General features: G+C 50.0%; 3 protein-coding genes across 4 annotated transcripts in view; 1 reads left to right on the top strand and 2 right to left on the bottom strand.

Annotated features, from left to right (window-relative positions):
- Positions 1-281: 281 nt before the first annotated feature.
- Positions 282-2,582, bottom strand: Timm29 (translocase of inner mitochondrial membrane 29). The gene is made up of 2 exons (XM_015489035.2): positions 2,447-2,582; positions 282-2,370 (listed from the first exon to the last, which is right to left on the bottom strand). Exons 1-2 carry the CDS (start codon positions 2,553-2,555, stop codon positions 1,682-1,684), a joined length of 798 nt encoding a protein of 265 aa, XP_015344521.1. The 5' UTR covers positions 2,556-2,582; the 3' UTR covers positions 282-1,681.
- An 84-nt stretch (positions 2,583-2,666) lies between these two features.
- On the top strand, positions 2,667-8,736 carry Yipf2 (Yip1 domain family member 2). Of its 2 annotated transcripts, XM_015489034.2 has the most exons (10): positions 2,667-2,803; positions 2,941-3,001; positions 3,418-3,578; positions 3,670-3,750; positions 5,606-5,693; positions 6,872-6,988; positions 7,068-7,234; positions 7,317-7,499; positions 7,589-7,722; positions 7,803-8,736. In XM_015489034.2, exons 2-9 carry the CDS (start codon positions 2,971-2,973, stop codon positions 7,703-7,705), a joined length of 945 nt encoding a protein of 314 aa, XP_015344520.1. In that variant the 5' UTR covers positions 2,667-2,803; positions 2,941-2,970; the 3' UTR covers positions 7,706-7,722; positions 7,803-8,736. The 2 variants fall into 2 exon arrangements, with proteins under 2 accessions (XP_015344520.1, XP_048651245.1); XM_048795288.1 differs by having other exon boundaries at positions 2,780-3,001; positions 7,604-7,722.
- The window catches only part of Carm1 (coactivator associated arginine methyltransferase 1), a 42,665-nt gene continuing 36,119 nt past the window's right edge, over positions 8,183-14,728 (bottom strand). The window contains exons 10-17 of the mRNA XM_015489031.2: positions 11,404-11,489; positions 11,122-11,211; positions 10,501-10,638; positions 10,328-10,417; positions 10,134-10,246; positions 9,921-9,998; positions 9,535-9,603; positions 8,183-9,372 (exon numbers count right to left, since the gene is read on the bottom strand). Of these exons, the coding sequence (XP_015344517.2) occupies positions 9,230-9,372; positions 9,535-9,603; positions 9,921-9,998; positions 10,134-10,246; positions 10,328-10,417; positions 10,501-10,638; positions 11,122-11,211; positions 11,404-11,489 (807 nt within the window). The 3' untranslated portion in view covers positions 8,183-9,229. The remainder of the gene's footprint in view (positions 9,373-9,534; positions 9,604-9,920; positions 9,999-10,133; positions 10,247-10,327; positions 10,418-10,500; positions 10,639-11,121; positions 11,212-11,403; positions 11,490-14,728) is intronic.

Raw genomic sequence — 14,728 nt, 5'->3', positions numbered from 1 at the left:
TGTATATACCACAACTTTTCTTCAGTAAAATGGAGATGCAGATACTCCTCTGATTCTTAAATAAGAATTTAAGAACTATTATGTGTTCAATGCATCTACATTTTAAATGGAAGGTTAAAGTGCTAAAAATTAGAAGTGGCAAAACATACAAAAGCAAATATCACAAGGGCTGGAGGTGTAGCTCAGTGGTAGGGTGTGTGTGTAGCATGTGTGAGGCCATTGGTTGATCCCCAGCACTACAAAAATAAAACAAAGAACAAAAAACCCATAACAACAAAGACCACTGTTTCATCTCCTGGTTTTATTAACTAGCTACAGGCACCAAGGTGACAGAGGTAGTCACATTCCCCAATATTTTAGCTTAAGAGGTGTGATTATCATAACCTAGCTAAGTACCAACTACATAATTTAACTTATTCTTTTCCAAAGAATTCTGTTTTCAGGGTACCTGAAGTATGACATCAACAGGATTTACAATTAGATATAGATTTTGAGATTAGGACCTATTTTTCCTTCCAAGCCACTTCTAATCACTGTCAATACACATATGATAAAACCAAGTTGTTTTTACAAAAACACGTCCCTTCCAAAACCAAACAGTCATACTAATACCAATATCCTCATTTAGTATTAGTTATGTAAAACAATACCATTTAAGGGAAACTGGGTAAAGAGTATTCAAAATGTATTATTTTGCCAATTTCTTGTGAGACTATAATTAGTGTTTTACTTTATTTTTGGTAATGGAGTTTGAATCCAAGGCCTCACTCACACTGCCAGTGCTCTACTACTGAGCAACATCTCCAGCCCTTTTTATTTGAATATGGTGTTATTAAGCTGCCCAGGCTGGTTTCAAACTTGCAATCTTTCTGCTTTAGCCTCTAGAGTAGCTCATATTACAGGTGTGTATCACCACAGCTGGCTCAACGAATTTTAAAAATCTGAACAAACATGTTACTCATAAAAGAACAAGAGGAGCGGGGCATGGTGGCACACGCCTTTAATCCCAGCAGCTTGGGAGGCTGAGACAGGAGAATCGTGAGTTCAAAGCTAGCCTCAGCAACGACAATTCACTATGCAACTCTCTAAGACCCTGTCTCTAAATAAAATACAAAATAGGGCTGGGGATGTGGCTCAGTGGCCAAGTGCCCCTGAGTTCAGTCCCCAGTACCCCCTCCCTCCCCGCAAAGAAAAAGAACAAGAGGAGGAAAACACACAAAGAAATAAAGCAAAATATGCATGCTCTTGGAAGAGAGTTTGGGAGTCACCTGACCAATGTAGTACCTGTCAAGGGACTTGTGTCACACAGTGAAAAAGGATGAAGTTATTTTTCTTTTGTCTTTGGTAGTGGGGATCAAACCTAGGACTTTAGGGATGCCAGGGGCAAGTGCTTTACCACTTGAGCTACTACATTCCCAGCCTAAAAAGACTTATGTAAAAGGCTCATTACCAGCTCTGGCAGTGATAAACATTAGTCAACTCTGCTCTACCCAATTCCTAGACCAAAAAGACTGTGAACTAGCTTCACTAATAAGGAACAAAGAGATAGAGAGTATGGCTCTCCAAACTTGTTTTCAACAACAGCAGTTAGAGAACAGTGCATATAATTTACGTCCCACTCTCATCATTCCACAGTCTGCCAGGGCTCAGACCCCAGTCAGGCCTCACGCTCTTATGGGTTTCATCTTGCGACCTGCGACTGCACTAGCGAGTCGGCCTGGCTCAGGACAAGCCTGTCCTTTTTCTCCTTTTGCAACACCTGCTCCTCCCACAGCGCCTGGTCCACCTGATCGTCAGTGAGCACAACAGGCTTGTACTTCTCATCGAAGAGCCGCTCATTAGCCTCGGAGTGCAGCTGGTGGGGTCCGACCACGCGCAAATGTGCGGGCAGGTGCAGGAACTCGTCATCGTTGATGTCGCAGTCACGCATCCGGGTGCTCAGTATCCACCAGTGGCCCACGAAGCCCACATCCAGGATTCGGCCGGGGAAGTCGACCCAGCGGGGCTGCAAGTAGCGGCAGCGGGCCTGGTAGAGGCTGGCCTGGGAGTCGAAGGGCGCCTCGTACACGAGCGAGCAGAACCCCAGATTCACGTGGCGCAGACGACCGCGGCCCCGCAGCCAAAGGAGTCGCTGCAGGAAGCTTTCGGAATCGCGGTTGCGAGTGGCTGGCGCTAGCAGCAGGAGAGTCCCAGACGCATCGAGCAGCGCCTCCTCGAAGGCCTCCTCGCTCGGCGCCAGAGCGCAGCAGGCTGCGGCGCTGCCCAGCAGCCCCAAGTACACTGCTGCGCGCCCCGGCCGAGCCCGCGCCGCAGCCACCGCGTCCCGGCAAGCCTCTGCGTAGTCCCGGAGCAGCGCGCGGGCCCAGTCGCCTGAGGGAAAAGAAACGCTGTCGGAGCCGTTCAGCCGCTGCGGGCACCCATCCCACTGCCTTCCGCCACTACTCACCCAGCCGGGCCCACACGCTTGGCTTCACCGCCACGGCAGCATTTCCAGCCTCAACGCCCCCTTCTCCGCGGCCTCGGGACCAAAATCTCTTCAGAGCAGCCGTCGCCATCCTCTTCCCGCCTAGGGCCCTTAGTCCGAAGAGAAACACCTCATACCTGAAGTAAAAGGCTCCCACCCACGGGGGAGGGGGAGTAGGGGCTCTTCTGTGAGTTTCCGGACATGGCTTTCCACCGGAGGAGAATAGAAAACGGACCAGCACCGGATGTTGCTTTCTGATCCAAGCAGGGTTGATTCTGACGGGTAGGCGTCCCACGCAGGCGCAGAGAGCCCTGGCCACGCCGGCTAAAGTGGCTGCAGGTGAGGAGGGCGGGGTACCACTGAGGGACTGGGCGGCGAGCTTAAGTCCCGGTGGGTGTTGTTAGCCACAAGGCAGGGCTTGAAGCTGAGGAATAGGGTTTGGGAGGGGCGCGAGCCTGATCGGCCTCTGTCTTCAGAGCGGGATGCGGTGACGCCCCTGAACAACCATGGCAGCGGCTGACGGGTTGGCCTTCCACGGTGAGTGCGGACCCTATGTGGCGGGAACTTCTGCTCCCGCCCCTGGCCAGAACCTCCCGTGCAGCTTCCATCTCTTACTTAACCCGAATCCCACGCGGCTGTGTACACTGACCCCAGACCGGAAACCTGCCTCAAGAATGAGCCCCATCCGCATTCGAACCGCGCTCCCGTCCTGAACTTAGACTCCATATCCCGAGGCCCTGAGTCTATCCGAGGACCAACCCTGAGTTGCATTCCCACGTTAGGAGTAAGGGAACAGTCTTACTTCCCATGCCCCGGAACTGAGGAAGTTGTGCCCTGTCTCGGGAGAGAGTTGAGGTTGCCGCTGTTATAACCTTAGTCCCCGCCATGAGCAGTGGACCATGCACAATTAATTGCCTCAAAACGCGCCTTGTCCCATTTGTCCTTCTTCATAGAATTTGAGGAAGCTACTAATCTTCTGGCTGAGACCCCAGATGCAGCTACCACCAGCAAAAGTGATCAGCTGACCCCAAAAGGGCACGTAGTTGTGGCTGTCGGCTCTGGTGGCAGCTATGGAGTAGAGGAAGAGGTGGAGGAAGAGGGTGACAAGACAGCGGTGAGTCACCTAAGTCCCCATTCCCTGACTCTGACCACCCCCTGGCTGACGTAGGCTGTAAGAGCAAGCACTGAAATCCCACACTCTGCAGCTTTTACAGGAGGAGAAGCCACAGCCGGGATTCTGGACATTCAGCTACTATCAGAGCTTTTTTGACGTGGATACCTCACAGGTGAGGCCTGGAAGCTGATGGGAGGGGCTCAGAGTCATGCTGGCGATTCAGCCAGTATCCACTGAGCACCAGGCTGAGACAGAGTGCTGGTAACAGCTACATGGGAGAACAAGTGCTCCTACCCAGGCTAGTAAAAGGAATGGTGGTATTTTCTAAGGATTTTGGTGATGGGCTGTGGGAACAAAGAGGGGGGAACCCCGCTACATGCACAGGATCTGGTGAATAGGGAAAGGCCTCCAGTAGGAAGTGAGGAATTTGCTGAGACCTAACAGAGAAAGGAGGGTTACCCAGGAAGGGTGGATGGGAGCACTAGTTATGTTCCAGACACAGGAAACAGTATATGTGAAGACAAAAGGCGAGAGGAGTCATGAACAGTAGTAGAAGCTACCTATCACTAAATCTGGTGGGAGAGTGTGAGATGGGGGACAGGCAGAAGGCAGATCACAGAGGACCTCATACGCTATGTTTTTAGTTTTTTTGTGTTTACTGTTTTGTTTTTTGAGATGGAGTCTGGCCTTGTTGCCCAGGTTGGCCCCAAACTCATGGGCTCAAGAGGATCTCTTAGCTCAGCCTCCTGAGTAGCTGGGACTACTCATGTGCTAACTTGCCCAGCCATGAGCTATGTTAAGGAGTTAGAATTTGGGTTTTATTCTGAGGGTGTTGGGGAGTCAGAAGGGTCAGAGCAGGAGAGGAATGAGATGACCAGATGTGCACATGGATCAGAGCTCTAGACCAGGCTTTTTTTTTTTTTTTTTTGCGGTCCGTGGTAGGGGGATACTTGGGATTGAACCCAGGAGTACTGTACCACTGAGCTACAACCCCAGCCCTTTTTGTTTTTTGAGCCTCTGAGTTGCCCATGCTGGCCTTGAACTTGTGATCCTCCTTTCTCTCAACCTTCTTGAGTTATTGGGCTTACAGATGTATGCCACCATGCTCAGCTCCAGGCCAGGCTTAATGAGAATAAACCAGGGCCACAGACTATGAGAGCAAGTGAATGTGTCTTGTCTCGTGCCACTGGTGCTACATAGAGATGTAGAGGGAAGATTTCCCAGGACTTATTGGCTGTCTTTATTGGGGCTGGGAAGTGTCAAGGGCAGTTTAGGCAGCCAAGTTGTTTAAGGGGAAGCAAACAGGAAAGTGGCAGCCTGGAAGATAGCCTTCAGTATTGGGAAGTTGAGTGAGAGGTCAACTTAGTGACCAGGGGAAGGGTCTGTAAGCCGTGGGAACATCTTGTCAAAAGCCTAGAGGGAAGGTAGGCATGGTGGTGCATGCCCATAATCCCAGCTGCTTGAGAGGCTGACTCCAGAGGATCAAAAGTTTTGAGGTCAGCCTTAGCAAATTAGTGAGATCCTGTTTCAAAATTAAAAAAGAAAAAAGAAATGTAGCTCAATGGTAGAGTGCTCCAGGATTCAATTTATTTATTTAGAGAATTTTTTTTAATATATATATATATATATTTTTTAAGTTATCGGCGGACACAACATCTTTGTTTGTATGTGGTGCTGAGGATCGAACCCGGGCTGCACGCATGCCAGGCGAGTGCGCTACCGCTTGAGCCACATCCCCAGCCCTCCAGGATTCAATTTAAAAAAATAATTTAAAAAAGGCTTAGAGGGGAGGGCAGGGAGTATAGCTCAGTTGGTAGAGTGCTTGTCTAGCATGCACAAGGCCCTGGGTTCAATCCTCAACAGCTCCCCCCCTCAAAAAAAAAAAAAAAGGGCTTAGAAGGGCGAGATGAGCTCTTTCAGGTAGGGCATGGAGAGAGGAGAGAAGAGGTCATTGGGGAAAGAAACTCCCAAAGTACAGGAGGAACCCTGGGAAGGCTTCCATCCTGGACTGTGGCCTTGTCTTTCAGGTCCTAGACCGGATCAAAGGCTCACTCCTACCTTGGCCTGGCCACAACTTTGTACGGTACCATCTGCGAAACCGTCCAGATCTGTATGGTGAGTAAGTTTGTGCATTTGTTTCATTTGATTATTCATTCAGCACGTGTGGACTGAATGGCAGGTGTTGCTGTACAGCTGAGAAAAAAGTAGTCACCAAGAGTGAAACTTGTGTTCTGTTTAGGGAGACAGAGACATAACAGACCGTAGTGGATGATGGGGCTGAGAAGAGAAGGGAAGCAGTGTAGTGGAGGGTGATGCTGTTGTGTCTATGTGGGTCAGGGAAGGTCTCTGAGGAAAGAGAATGAGCCTTATTGGCAAGTATTGGTCAGGGGTGGACAGATCTAGAGGAGGAGGGTCCCAGTGAGGGCCCAAGCCTTAAGGTAGAGACATCCCCGCACTGGAGGGTTGCACTGTCACTGAAAAGAAGTGAGCTGTTAGGATGTCACTGAAGTACTGGGACAAGTGGCACAGGCTCCCATACTGTGGTGAGAAAGGATCTTAATGAGGTGTTCCTAGGTTCCCCTCTGGCCACATCGGGGATAAGGATGGAAGATAGGAGACCAGGCAGGAGACAACTCATGGAGGCTGAGGACAGAGAGAGTGGTTGGTTCTGGGATGTGTTATAGAGGCAGAACCAACAGGATTTGCTGACAGACTAGTCAGGGTGGTGAGGGAAGCAAAGGGTACCCCCAGGGTTTTGGCCTGGACCACCAGCATAGTTGCTGTGGGTGGATGGGAAAAGCTGGGCAGGTTGGAGGGAAAGGAGCAAGTGTGGGGTGGAGATGGAGACACCTCAAAATGTCCACCTTGAAAAGTGAACATGTATGAGTATACAATTTGGGACACTCTACCATCTGGGAATCATCAGTATAGAAATAACAGGGAACCCTGAGGCTGAACAAGACTATGCCAGGGGTGAACAGGGACATGGAGCAGGGCCAAGGACTGAGCCCCAGCTGCTCTCCATTAATGGCTTTATCAGAGTTGAAAAAGTTGAGGAATTGCTGCCAGTGATGTGAGACAAGAGCTAGAGCGTGGGGTTCTAGCCATATGGAGCCTTCCCAGGCAGAGAAGGATGAACTAAGAGGCAGCATTAAATCCAGCCACCAGAATGTCCCAATTGAGAGTCAAATGAGTGGCTGGGGTCCCCCTGACCTCCCCAGCAATAGAGACAAGACCCATTCACCCCCTCTGGGAGCACTGAGCCCAGGATTTGGACTATGACTTCCTCACAGGCCCTTTCTGGATCTGTGCCACCCTGGCCTTCGTCCTGGCAGTCACTGGCAACCTGACCCTGGTGCTGGCCCAGAGGAGGGACCCCTCTGTCCACTATAGCCCCCAATTTCATAAGGGTAAGTAGAGTGGATGGGCTCAGCTCCTGGCAGCCACAGGCCCCAGGACATGAGAGGTAACTGCTGCCTTGCCTCCCAGTTACTGTGGCAGGTATCACCATCTATTGCTATGCGTGGCTTGTGCCGCTGGCGCTATGGGGTTTCCTGCGGTGGCGCAAGGGCGTCCGGGAACGCATGGGACCTTACACTTTCCTAGAGACCGTGTGCATCTATGGCTACTCCCTCTTCATCTTTATCCCCACTGTGGTGAGTATGGCCTGGTGATAGGTAGATGGTGGGAGCCAAAGGAATCATCTGGCACAGTCACTAGCTGCCCCTGTCACCTCAGGTCCTGTGGCTCATCCCTGTGCCATGGCTGCAGTGGCTTTTTGGGGCACTGGCCTTGACCTTGTCAGCTGCTGGGCTGGTGTTCACCCTCTGGCCTGTCGTCCGTGAAGACACTAGACTGGTGGCTGCAGTGCTACTGTCCACTGTGGTGGTGCTCCATGCCCTCCTGGCCATGGGCTGTAAGGTATGGTTCCAATGGCCCCAGGCTGGGTTGTGGGGCAGGAGTGGGTTGCTTGCCTGCCTTTGCCACTGACCCTAAGGGTCTCTGTTCAGCTGTACTTCTTCCAGCCACTGCCTCCAGAACACGTTGCACCTCCATCTCAAGCCACATCTCTGCCCCCAAACATACTACCGACACCCACCATGACCCGGTCCGTGGCAACCTCCTAGGAAGGCCCACCCTATAGGTAAAGGACCATTTCTGCTTTGTCTGAGGGGGTACCTTCCCTTCTCTCTGGGGCTGCTTCTAGAAGTCTCTCTCTTTCAGGCAAAATGTTCCTGGTGATGACTGAAGTCTCCCTCGACCGCTCGAGACCGCTCTGCTACTTTCCAGACTTTTCTTACAAAGCAAACACTTTTATTTTCTATGCAAAGGTGATCCAGAGAATTCATATAAAGGTGGGGGAGGGGCAGCTGAGCAGGGAGCTTCCAAGGTGGCTCAGGCAACACAGCTGCAGGACAGGACTGGACTCCCAAGCCCTCCAGCCTGCCAGTGGGCCTTATGCTTTCCCTGACAGCTCTGCCAAGGACAGAAGGAAGAAGGGCAGCCTGGGGGCACAGAGTGGGTGTGAGGCCTAGCCTGAGCTCCAGCTTCTGAGGTTGGGGGTGCTAGGAACAAGGGGAGCAGAAGTAGAAGAAAATTGCCTGTGCTGAAACATACATTTCCTTGTTTATTTTGTTTGCTTTCTTTTTTGGAGGGAGAAGTCCCTTCAAGGTCCTTTCCCAGGATGGAGAAGGACCAAAATGCCATCATGGTGGTAGGGACTGGATTATCTATGAGTCTGGAGGGGAAATACACAGGCCTAATGTTAGCTACAAGGGAAAAGGACGCCTTCTCTGACAGATCCTTGAGGCTTCTGTCTGTCTGAAGCAACCCACAATGACCTTCCCTCCAGGCTGCCTATTCCAGCTTTTGGTGGAGGCTGAGGGGGGACCTGCAGGGGCTCAGGGACAGAACAGCAGCAAGAGGCAGGGGCAGAGGACGGAGGGCCTTCAGACAGCTGGGGTGGGTTGTACATTCAAGTGAGGTGAACCCTTTGGTGGGGAGGGGCCTGAGGCCTGGCCCAGGGTTGCCCCCACCACTGAACCTCTGAGCCTGGGGAGAGGGGCTGCTGGCTGGGCCCGGCCAGCCGGGTTTCTCAGAGGGTCTGTGGATTGACACTGGTTCTTTTCGTAAAAAAATAAAATTAAAAAAAGCAGCATGTCACGCCCATGGTGACCATGGTGGCCTGGTAGTTGAAGGAGAGGTCCTGCCCAGCTGGGCTGCCTTCCCACTGGAGACAGGTGATGGGGGCAGGGGCTGGGGGCCTGGTGGGGCAGGGCAGCCTGGGCCATTGTGGCAGCTGCTTCCCTCCTCCTGCCCAACCAGGGTGCAGCTGCTGGCCCCAACACGCCTGTTACAGCAGATGTCAAAGCCAGGTCAGAGTGAAGAGGGCTGGAGGGGGACAAAGGCTCCCCTGACATGATCTTGTGTAAAATGTGGCAGCGACACTCGCTCAGGGCCAAGGTGTGGGCAGGGTCAGGTAGGGTCAGCGGCAACATCGTGTAAAAAAAGTGTCCAAGTTCCCATAGCAAAGAGGGCTGTGACGGGATGTTTGGGCTTCTCCAGTACAAGGGGACAGCCGCCCGGGCGAAGGTGCTGGGCGGGGGCTTCATTTGGTTTCCTGGTGCTGTCAGTCTGTCAGGGCAGAGTGCCTAGCTCCCGTAGTGCATGGTGTTGGTCGGGATGGACATGGGCGAGGCCATGGAGATGGCAGGACCACCCATGGTGAACTGGCTGTTGACTGCATAGTGGGCACTGGAGCCGCCGCCGCCGCCGCCCTGGGCACCTGAGGAGCCTGTGGGGCAGGCAGTAGGTACTGAGGGCCAGCTTGACCCCTGTGCCTACCCAGCTCCCCCAAAAGTGAGAGCACGCGTGCAGGTGAGGCAGCAGTTGGGCCACACTCCCATGCTAACGCGGCCCTGCCCAAGGGACCCCAGACCCCTCCACCCGCCATTACCTTGGACAATCCCCGTGCTCATTATGGAGCCCATCCGGGAGTGGGTGTGATTGACAATCCCTGTGTTGGCTGCGCAGCGACAGGGAGGAAGGAAGGAAGGAAGGGAGACAGCGTCACCACCCCTAGCCTGCCCAGCCCACTCACGCTTTCACAGCGGGTGTGGGAAGGGCAGATGCAGCAGTGACAGAGCCAGGCAGAGAGGAACAAACGAACGAACGCAGGGCTTCAGCCAGGAGCCCCCAGGAGGAGGAAGAGGCAAGGATGGAGACAGTAGTGCTGAAAGACTAAGCACTGATCAACAGACCGGCTACCAGCCCTTCCCTGCTTCAGGGCGGTCCTGTTTGCCCCCTCCCCCAGCCATTCCCTGGACCCCAGGGGACACTTACCTAAAGGAATCAAGTTGTTGTGGCCCACACTGGAGCCGCCGGCAATAACACTGCTCAGGTCATAGGCAGTTGGCATCCCTGTGCCCAGAGAGGGAGATGTCAGGGGTAGGACACAGTGTCCCGGATACCAGTGCTAGAGGCAGGCTCGGGAGCAGGAGGAGTCCAGGCAGGCCACCAAAGTCAGCGGCTATGTCAAGGGCATGGTGGACTTACCTGCCACAGCCATCCCGCTGCTAAGGTTGTAGGTGCTGCCCGTGTTCCACATGTTTTCAGAGGGAGAGGTGTAGTGCGAGCCAGGTGGGGGTGAGGGAGTCGTTCCTGTGTATCTGTGGCAGAGATGACTGGTGGGCAGGGCTGGGGGACTGTGGGGCCCAGGGTACCCCCCACATAGGCAGAGGCCCTCTTACCTGAAGAAGGGGTTCTTTAGATCCAGGAGGTTACTGGATTTGGAGCCTGTCTGGTCCACCTGGGCCACAATACTGATGTCATAGCTCTGTCTATAGAGAAGTAGAGGAGGGCAGTTGTGAGGTGGCCAAGCTGACAGACCCCTGCACTCCCAGCCCTGGGCAGCAGGTCATACCTTTTGTTGGCAATAAGCAGACATGTCCCTGATAGTGTGTCCCCAGCCTTGGCAAAGAGTGGTGACTGGAATAGGCACCGGACCTGGTACCAGTGGGTCAGGGGTTCCGTTGGGGCAGTGGATAGCCACACGGTCATTCTGTCAAGCAGGGACAGGCATTTACTTGACTGGGTTGGTGCCACCACTTGGGTCATTGCTCTGTATCTGTACCTTGGGCTCTCCAAAAGTGCCTGCCCCCTCTGATTGGTCCCTTGGGCCCCATAACCAAGACAGGCTGGAACTCCAGCAGCCTAGGCAAACACATGTGAGCTTAAACAAGTGCACAAGGGATCTGCAGCCATGGGGTGCCTTCTCACCGTGACATCTACATGCAGTGAGACAGACAAGGGCCCATGAGGGACAGGTACTCCGAACACAGCAGATATGCACCTCCCTCCCAAGAGTCTTTTGTTCAAAGACATGTTCTCGCTGCCTTTTGAATGGGACAGAGGAACCTGAGGAGTTATGTCCTACCCTCCCAGCCCCTAATGCAGCGACTGCACAGCCAGGTCTGGGGTGGCCACAGCTGTAGGGAGCCCGGGGAGTGGGTGGGGGTAGCATGGTCTACCCTGCTGAACTCACATAGAGCCGATGAAAGCAACATCAAACCAGAAAGCCAGGCCGTGGACCAGCCCTGAATGCAGCATGTGGAATTTGAATGGGATTTCTATCCTGGAAGGTAAAGGACAGTGGTTTGCTGGGGAAGCCAAAATGAGCTGCTGGGGAAAAAAGGGGTGGCCAGGTACAGAGGCTGGGATCCCCTGCCCACCTGCCCCAGGGCAACATAAAGTCAGCAAGAGCCAGTAGTGGCCCTGATCTTCAGTATGAGCCAGGCTTGGGGGAATGGGGTGTGGCTTCTGGTACCTGTGCAAATCTCCTTCTTTGGCTTCTAAGAAGTTCACTGTGTACTTGACAGACTTGGCCATCAGGATCCGGATGTCAAATGTGTCCTGGGAGAGACCACAGGCATGGCCTGGTTTCTATTGGAGGGACCAGGGAGAAAGGAGAGCCCCAATGCTTCTCCTAGTCTGGCCATAGCCTATAAGCCATTTGGCTAAAATGCCTGCCCTTCTTAGAGATGCTAGGGGAAGATGTACTGGCACAATACCATGGAGAGCAATTAGGTAACAGCTCTCAAAATGACAAGTGTTCACACACATTAAAGACTTGGCAGTTGCATTTCTGTGAATTTAGCCCATAAACATACATGGACATGTACAAGCTACATGTATAACTGTACTAGTGACACTGGAAACCATATAAAATAACAGATCATCCATAAATGATGAACAAGTACGAAGAGGGTCTTTGTGGCTAGTTGGGGAAAGATCTCCAAGATAAACCATTAAGCAGTTAACAAAAAAAGTAAATTAGAGAACTGAGTGCGGACATCCACTCCTACCAAGAACTGAAGCAAATCCAAAGAAAAAAAATCAGTGTTTAAAGCCTCAGAGAGTAACCCCAACAGGCAGGTATTTGGGGCCAAGATCCTAGAGACAAAGGAAATGTGTTGAGAGCCCATTTTTTAATTTTATTTTTTATTTTTGTGGTGTCAGGGATTGAGCCCAGAGTCTTATGCATGCGAGGCAAGCATCTCTACCAACTGAGCTATATCCTCAGCCCTTCAGGGGAGCCCATTTTGGCCCATGCAAAACATCTAGGTCTTTCAGCCACCTGCAGGGAGGGGGAATGGGAGATCAAAGTAACCAAGTCAGCTAGGACTCAAGAAGGCATAAAAACACAGGAAAATGCAGAAAAGGAGTGCATGTTGTACTTGCAGTTTCACTTTGTGGCATTGGTCAATTCCTAAGCCATATGTGGGGAGGAGATTACAGGCCAAGAATTCAACTAGAAAACCACTCCTAAGAGACTAAATAGGTCCATTAGAGAGTCCTGGGGAGGATAGGAGGAGGCACACTTGTATCAAGACTGCTGGAGAAGGGCTGGGTTGCAGCTCAGTGGTACAGCACTTGCCTAGCGTGTGCGAGGCCCTGGATTCCATCCTGACACCACAAAAATAGAAACAATCCCCCAAACCAAAAATGGTCACTAAAGGCTAGTCCTAAAGCAGTGGTTCTCAAAGTGTAGTCCTATCCAGGGCACCCTTTAGCTTTGGGTCAAGGGTATTTTCTAATCATGCTAAAATGAATGTTTTCTTTCTGCTCATATATGATGACAACAGGCTGAAGGCAGAAGCAGAGTCCAGATGCCTTCTATTAAGTCAGATATTAGATTTGCAAACTAAGATGCCATTATTTTCACTGAAGTTTTTTTTTAAAATAGTCTCTTTTTAATAAAAATACTATTTATGTTAACATGGAATTGGCATATTAAATCAATTGGTTAGCACATTTTAAAATTTATGGGGTTTACTTTTTAATACTAATAGATAGTGAGGCAGAATACACATAAACAAAAGCTCTTGAGGATCTTCAATTTTTGTGGCTTCAAGAGGTCCTGAGATAGGGAAGCCAGAGAAGAGGTCAGCCAAACAGTCTACAAAGCAATTTCCAAATATCTCAGATTCATGATAGGACTGTGATTGATCTGTCCATACAGCTAACTGCCCAGAGGAAAACAAAAACTTGGAAGGAGAAACACCATCCAAAGCCACCTATTTTTCTTTCTGGCATTCAATGATCAGGCATATGAAGAGCCTGGACTAAACAAACAGGACTCAAAACGAAGGGAACAAACACAGAAAACATACCTTTTTCCACATACTGAAATGATCATAGACTCATAATTAACATTTTAAAAAACTGAAAAGGGCTGGGGTGTAACAGCAGCTCAGTGGTAGAGCATTTGTCTACTATGCAGAAGGCCCTGGATTTAATTCCAGCGCTATGGAAAAAAAAATTTTTACAGAGAACTAAGATGACAATAAAAAATAATCCCACACTGGGTGCAGTGGTGCACACCTGTAGTTCCAGCTACTTGTAACACAAAAACAAAACAAAAATTTTCACATTCTCGACCTGAAAAATTACAGCTGAAATTAAAAATTAGAAAAGCAGATTAAACACAGTGAAGAAAGGATTGTAGCTGGAAGATGAGTCAGTTAAATGAGCAGGTACAGCGGCATACCCCTGTAATCCCAGAGACACAGTAGGCTGAGGCAAGAGGATTGCAAGTTTGAGGCCAGCATGGGCAACTTTGGGAGACCCTGTCTCAAAAAGTTAAAAAGGCTGGGTATGCTGGGGTTGCTCAGTGGTAGAGCGCTTGCCTAGCGTGTGTAAGGCACTGGGTTAGATCCTCAGCACCACATAAAAATAAATAAATCACATATTGTGTTCATCTACAAAGAAAAAAAAAAAGGCTGGGGATGTGGCTAGGCCCAATCTGTAGCACACACACATAAAGTAATGTAAAAGAATCACCTGAGACATGGCAAAGAGATCTACTGTACACATGATCAGAATCCCAAAGACAGAAAGAATGTCAAAAAGATGCTGTCCAAGAATATTCCCCCCAAAAGTGAAAGACATTGAGGGGACAGAACAGTAAAATAAACTGTATGGAGGTCTGCATTAAATTAGATGTAAATGGTCTAACATTCAAATTAAAAAAAAAAAAATCAACTACATGCTGCTTCCTAGAAACTAAGGTTAAATAGAAAGGATACAAACAGGTTTAAAGTAGAAGAACAGAAAAAGTTATATTGTATAAAGATTAATCAAAAGAAAGCAAGTGTATCTGAACTGGTACTATCAGAGAAGTACTATCAGGGGAAAAAAAACAAAAACAAAAAACTTTAAGACAAGAAATAGTAATAGAGATAAAAAGAGATATTTCATAATGAAAAAAAGATCTATCCAACAGGAAGATAATAATCCTAAACTAGGGCTCATGCTAATTCATACTATTAGTTATGAACCTAACAACATAATGTCAAAATATATAAAGCAAAAATAAATATAATGAAATGGGGGAAGAAAACCAATTCCACGATTAGTTATACATAGGAAAAGCAGATTTAAAAAAAAAATCAGTATCAAGCTGGGTGTGGTGGTGCACACCTGTAATCCCATCTGCTGGAGAGGCTGAGGCAGGAGGATGACAAATTCAAGGCTAGTGAAAAAAAGTAACAAAAGTAATAGAGATTTGACCAACATGATGACAAATGTGACCTAAGTGGCATGAGTATAACACTACTCAGCAAGTGATCAGCATACATTTTTTTCAAGTG

This window comes from Marmota marmota, unplaced genomic scaffold (genome assembly GCF_001458135.2).
Source record: "Marmota marmota marmota unplaced genomic scaffold, marMar, whole genome shotgun sequence".
In the NCBI taxonomy this organism is placed as follows: Eukaryota; Metazoa; Chordata; class Mammalia; order Rodentia; family Sciuridae; genus Marmota; species Marmota marmota.
This window is presented reverse-complemented; position numbering and strand designations above follow the sequence as displayed.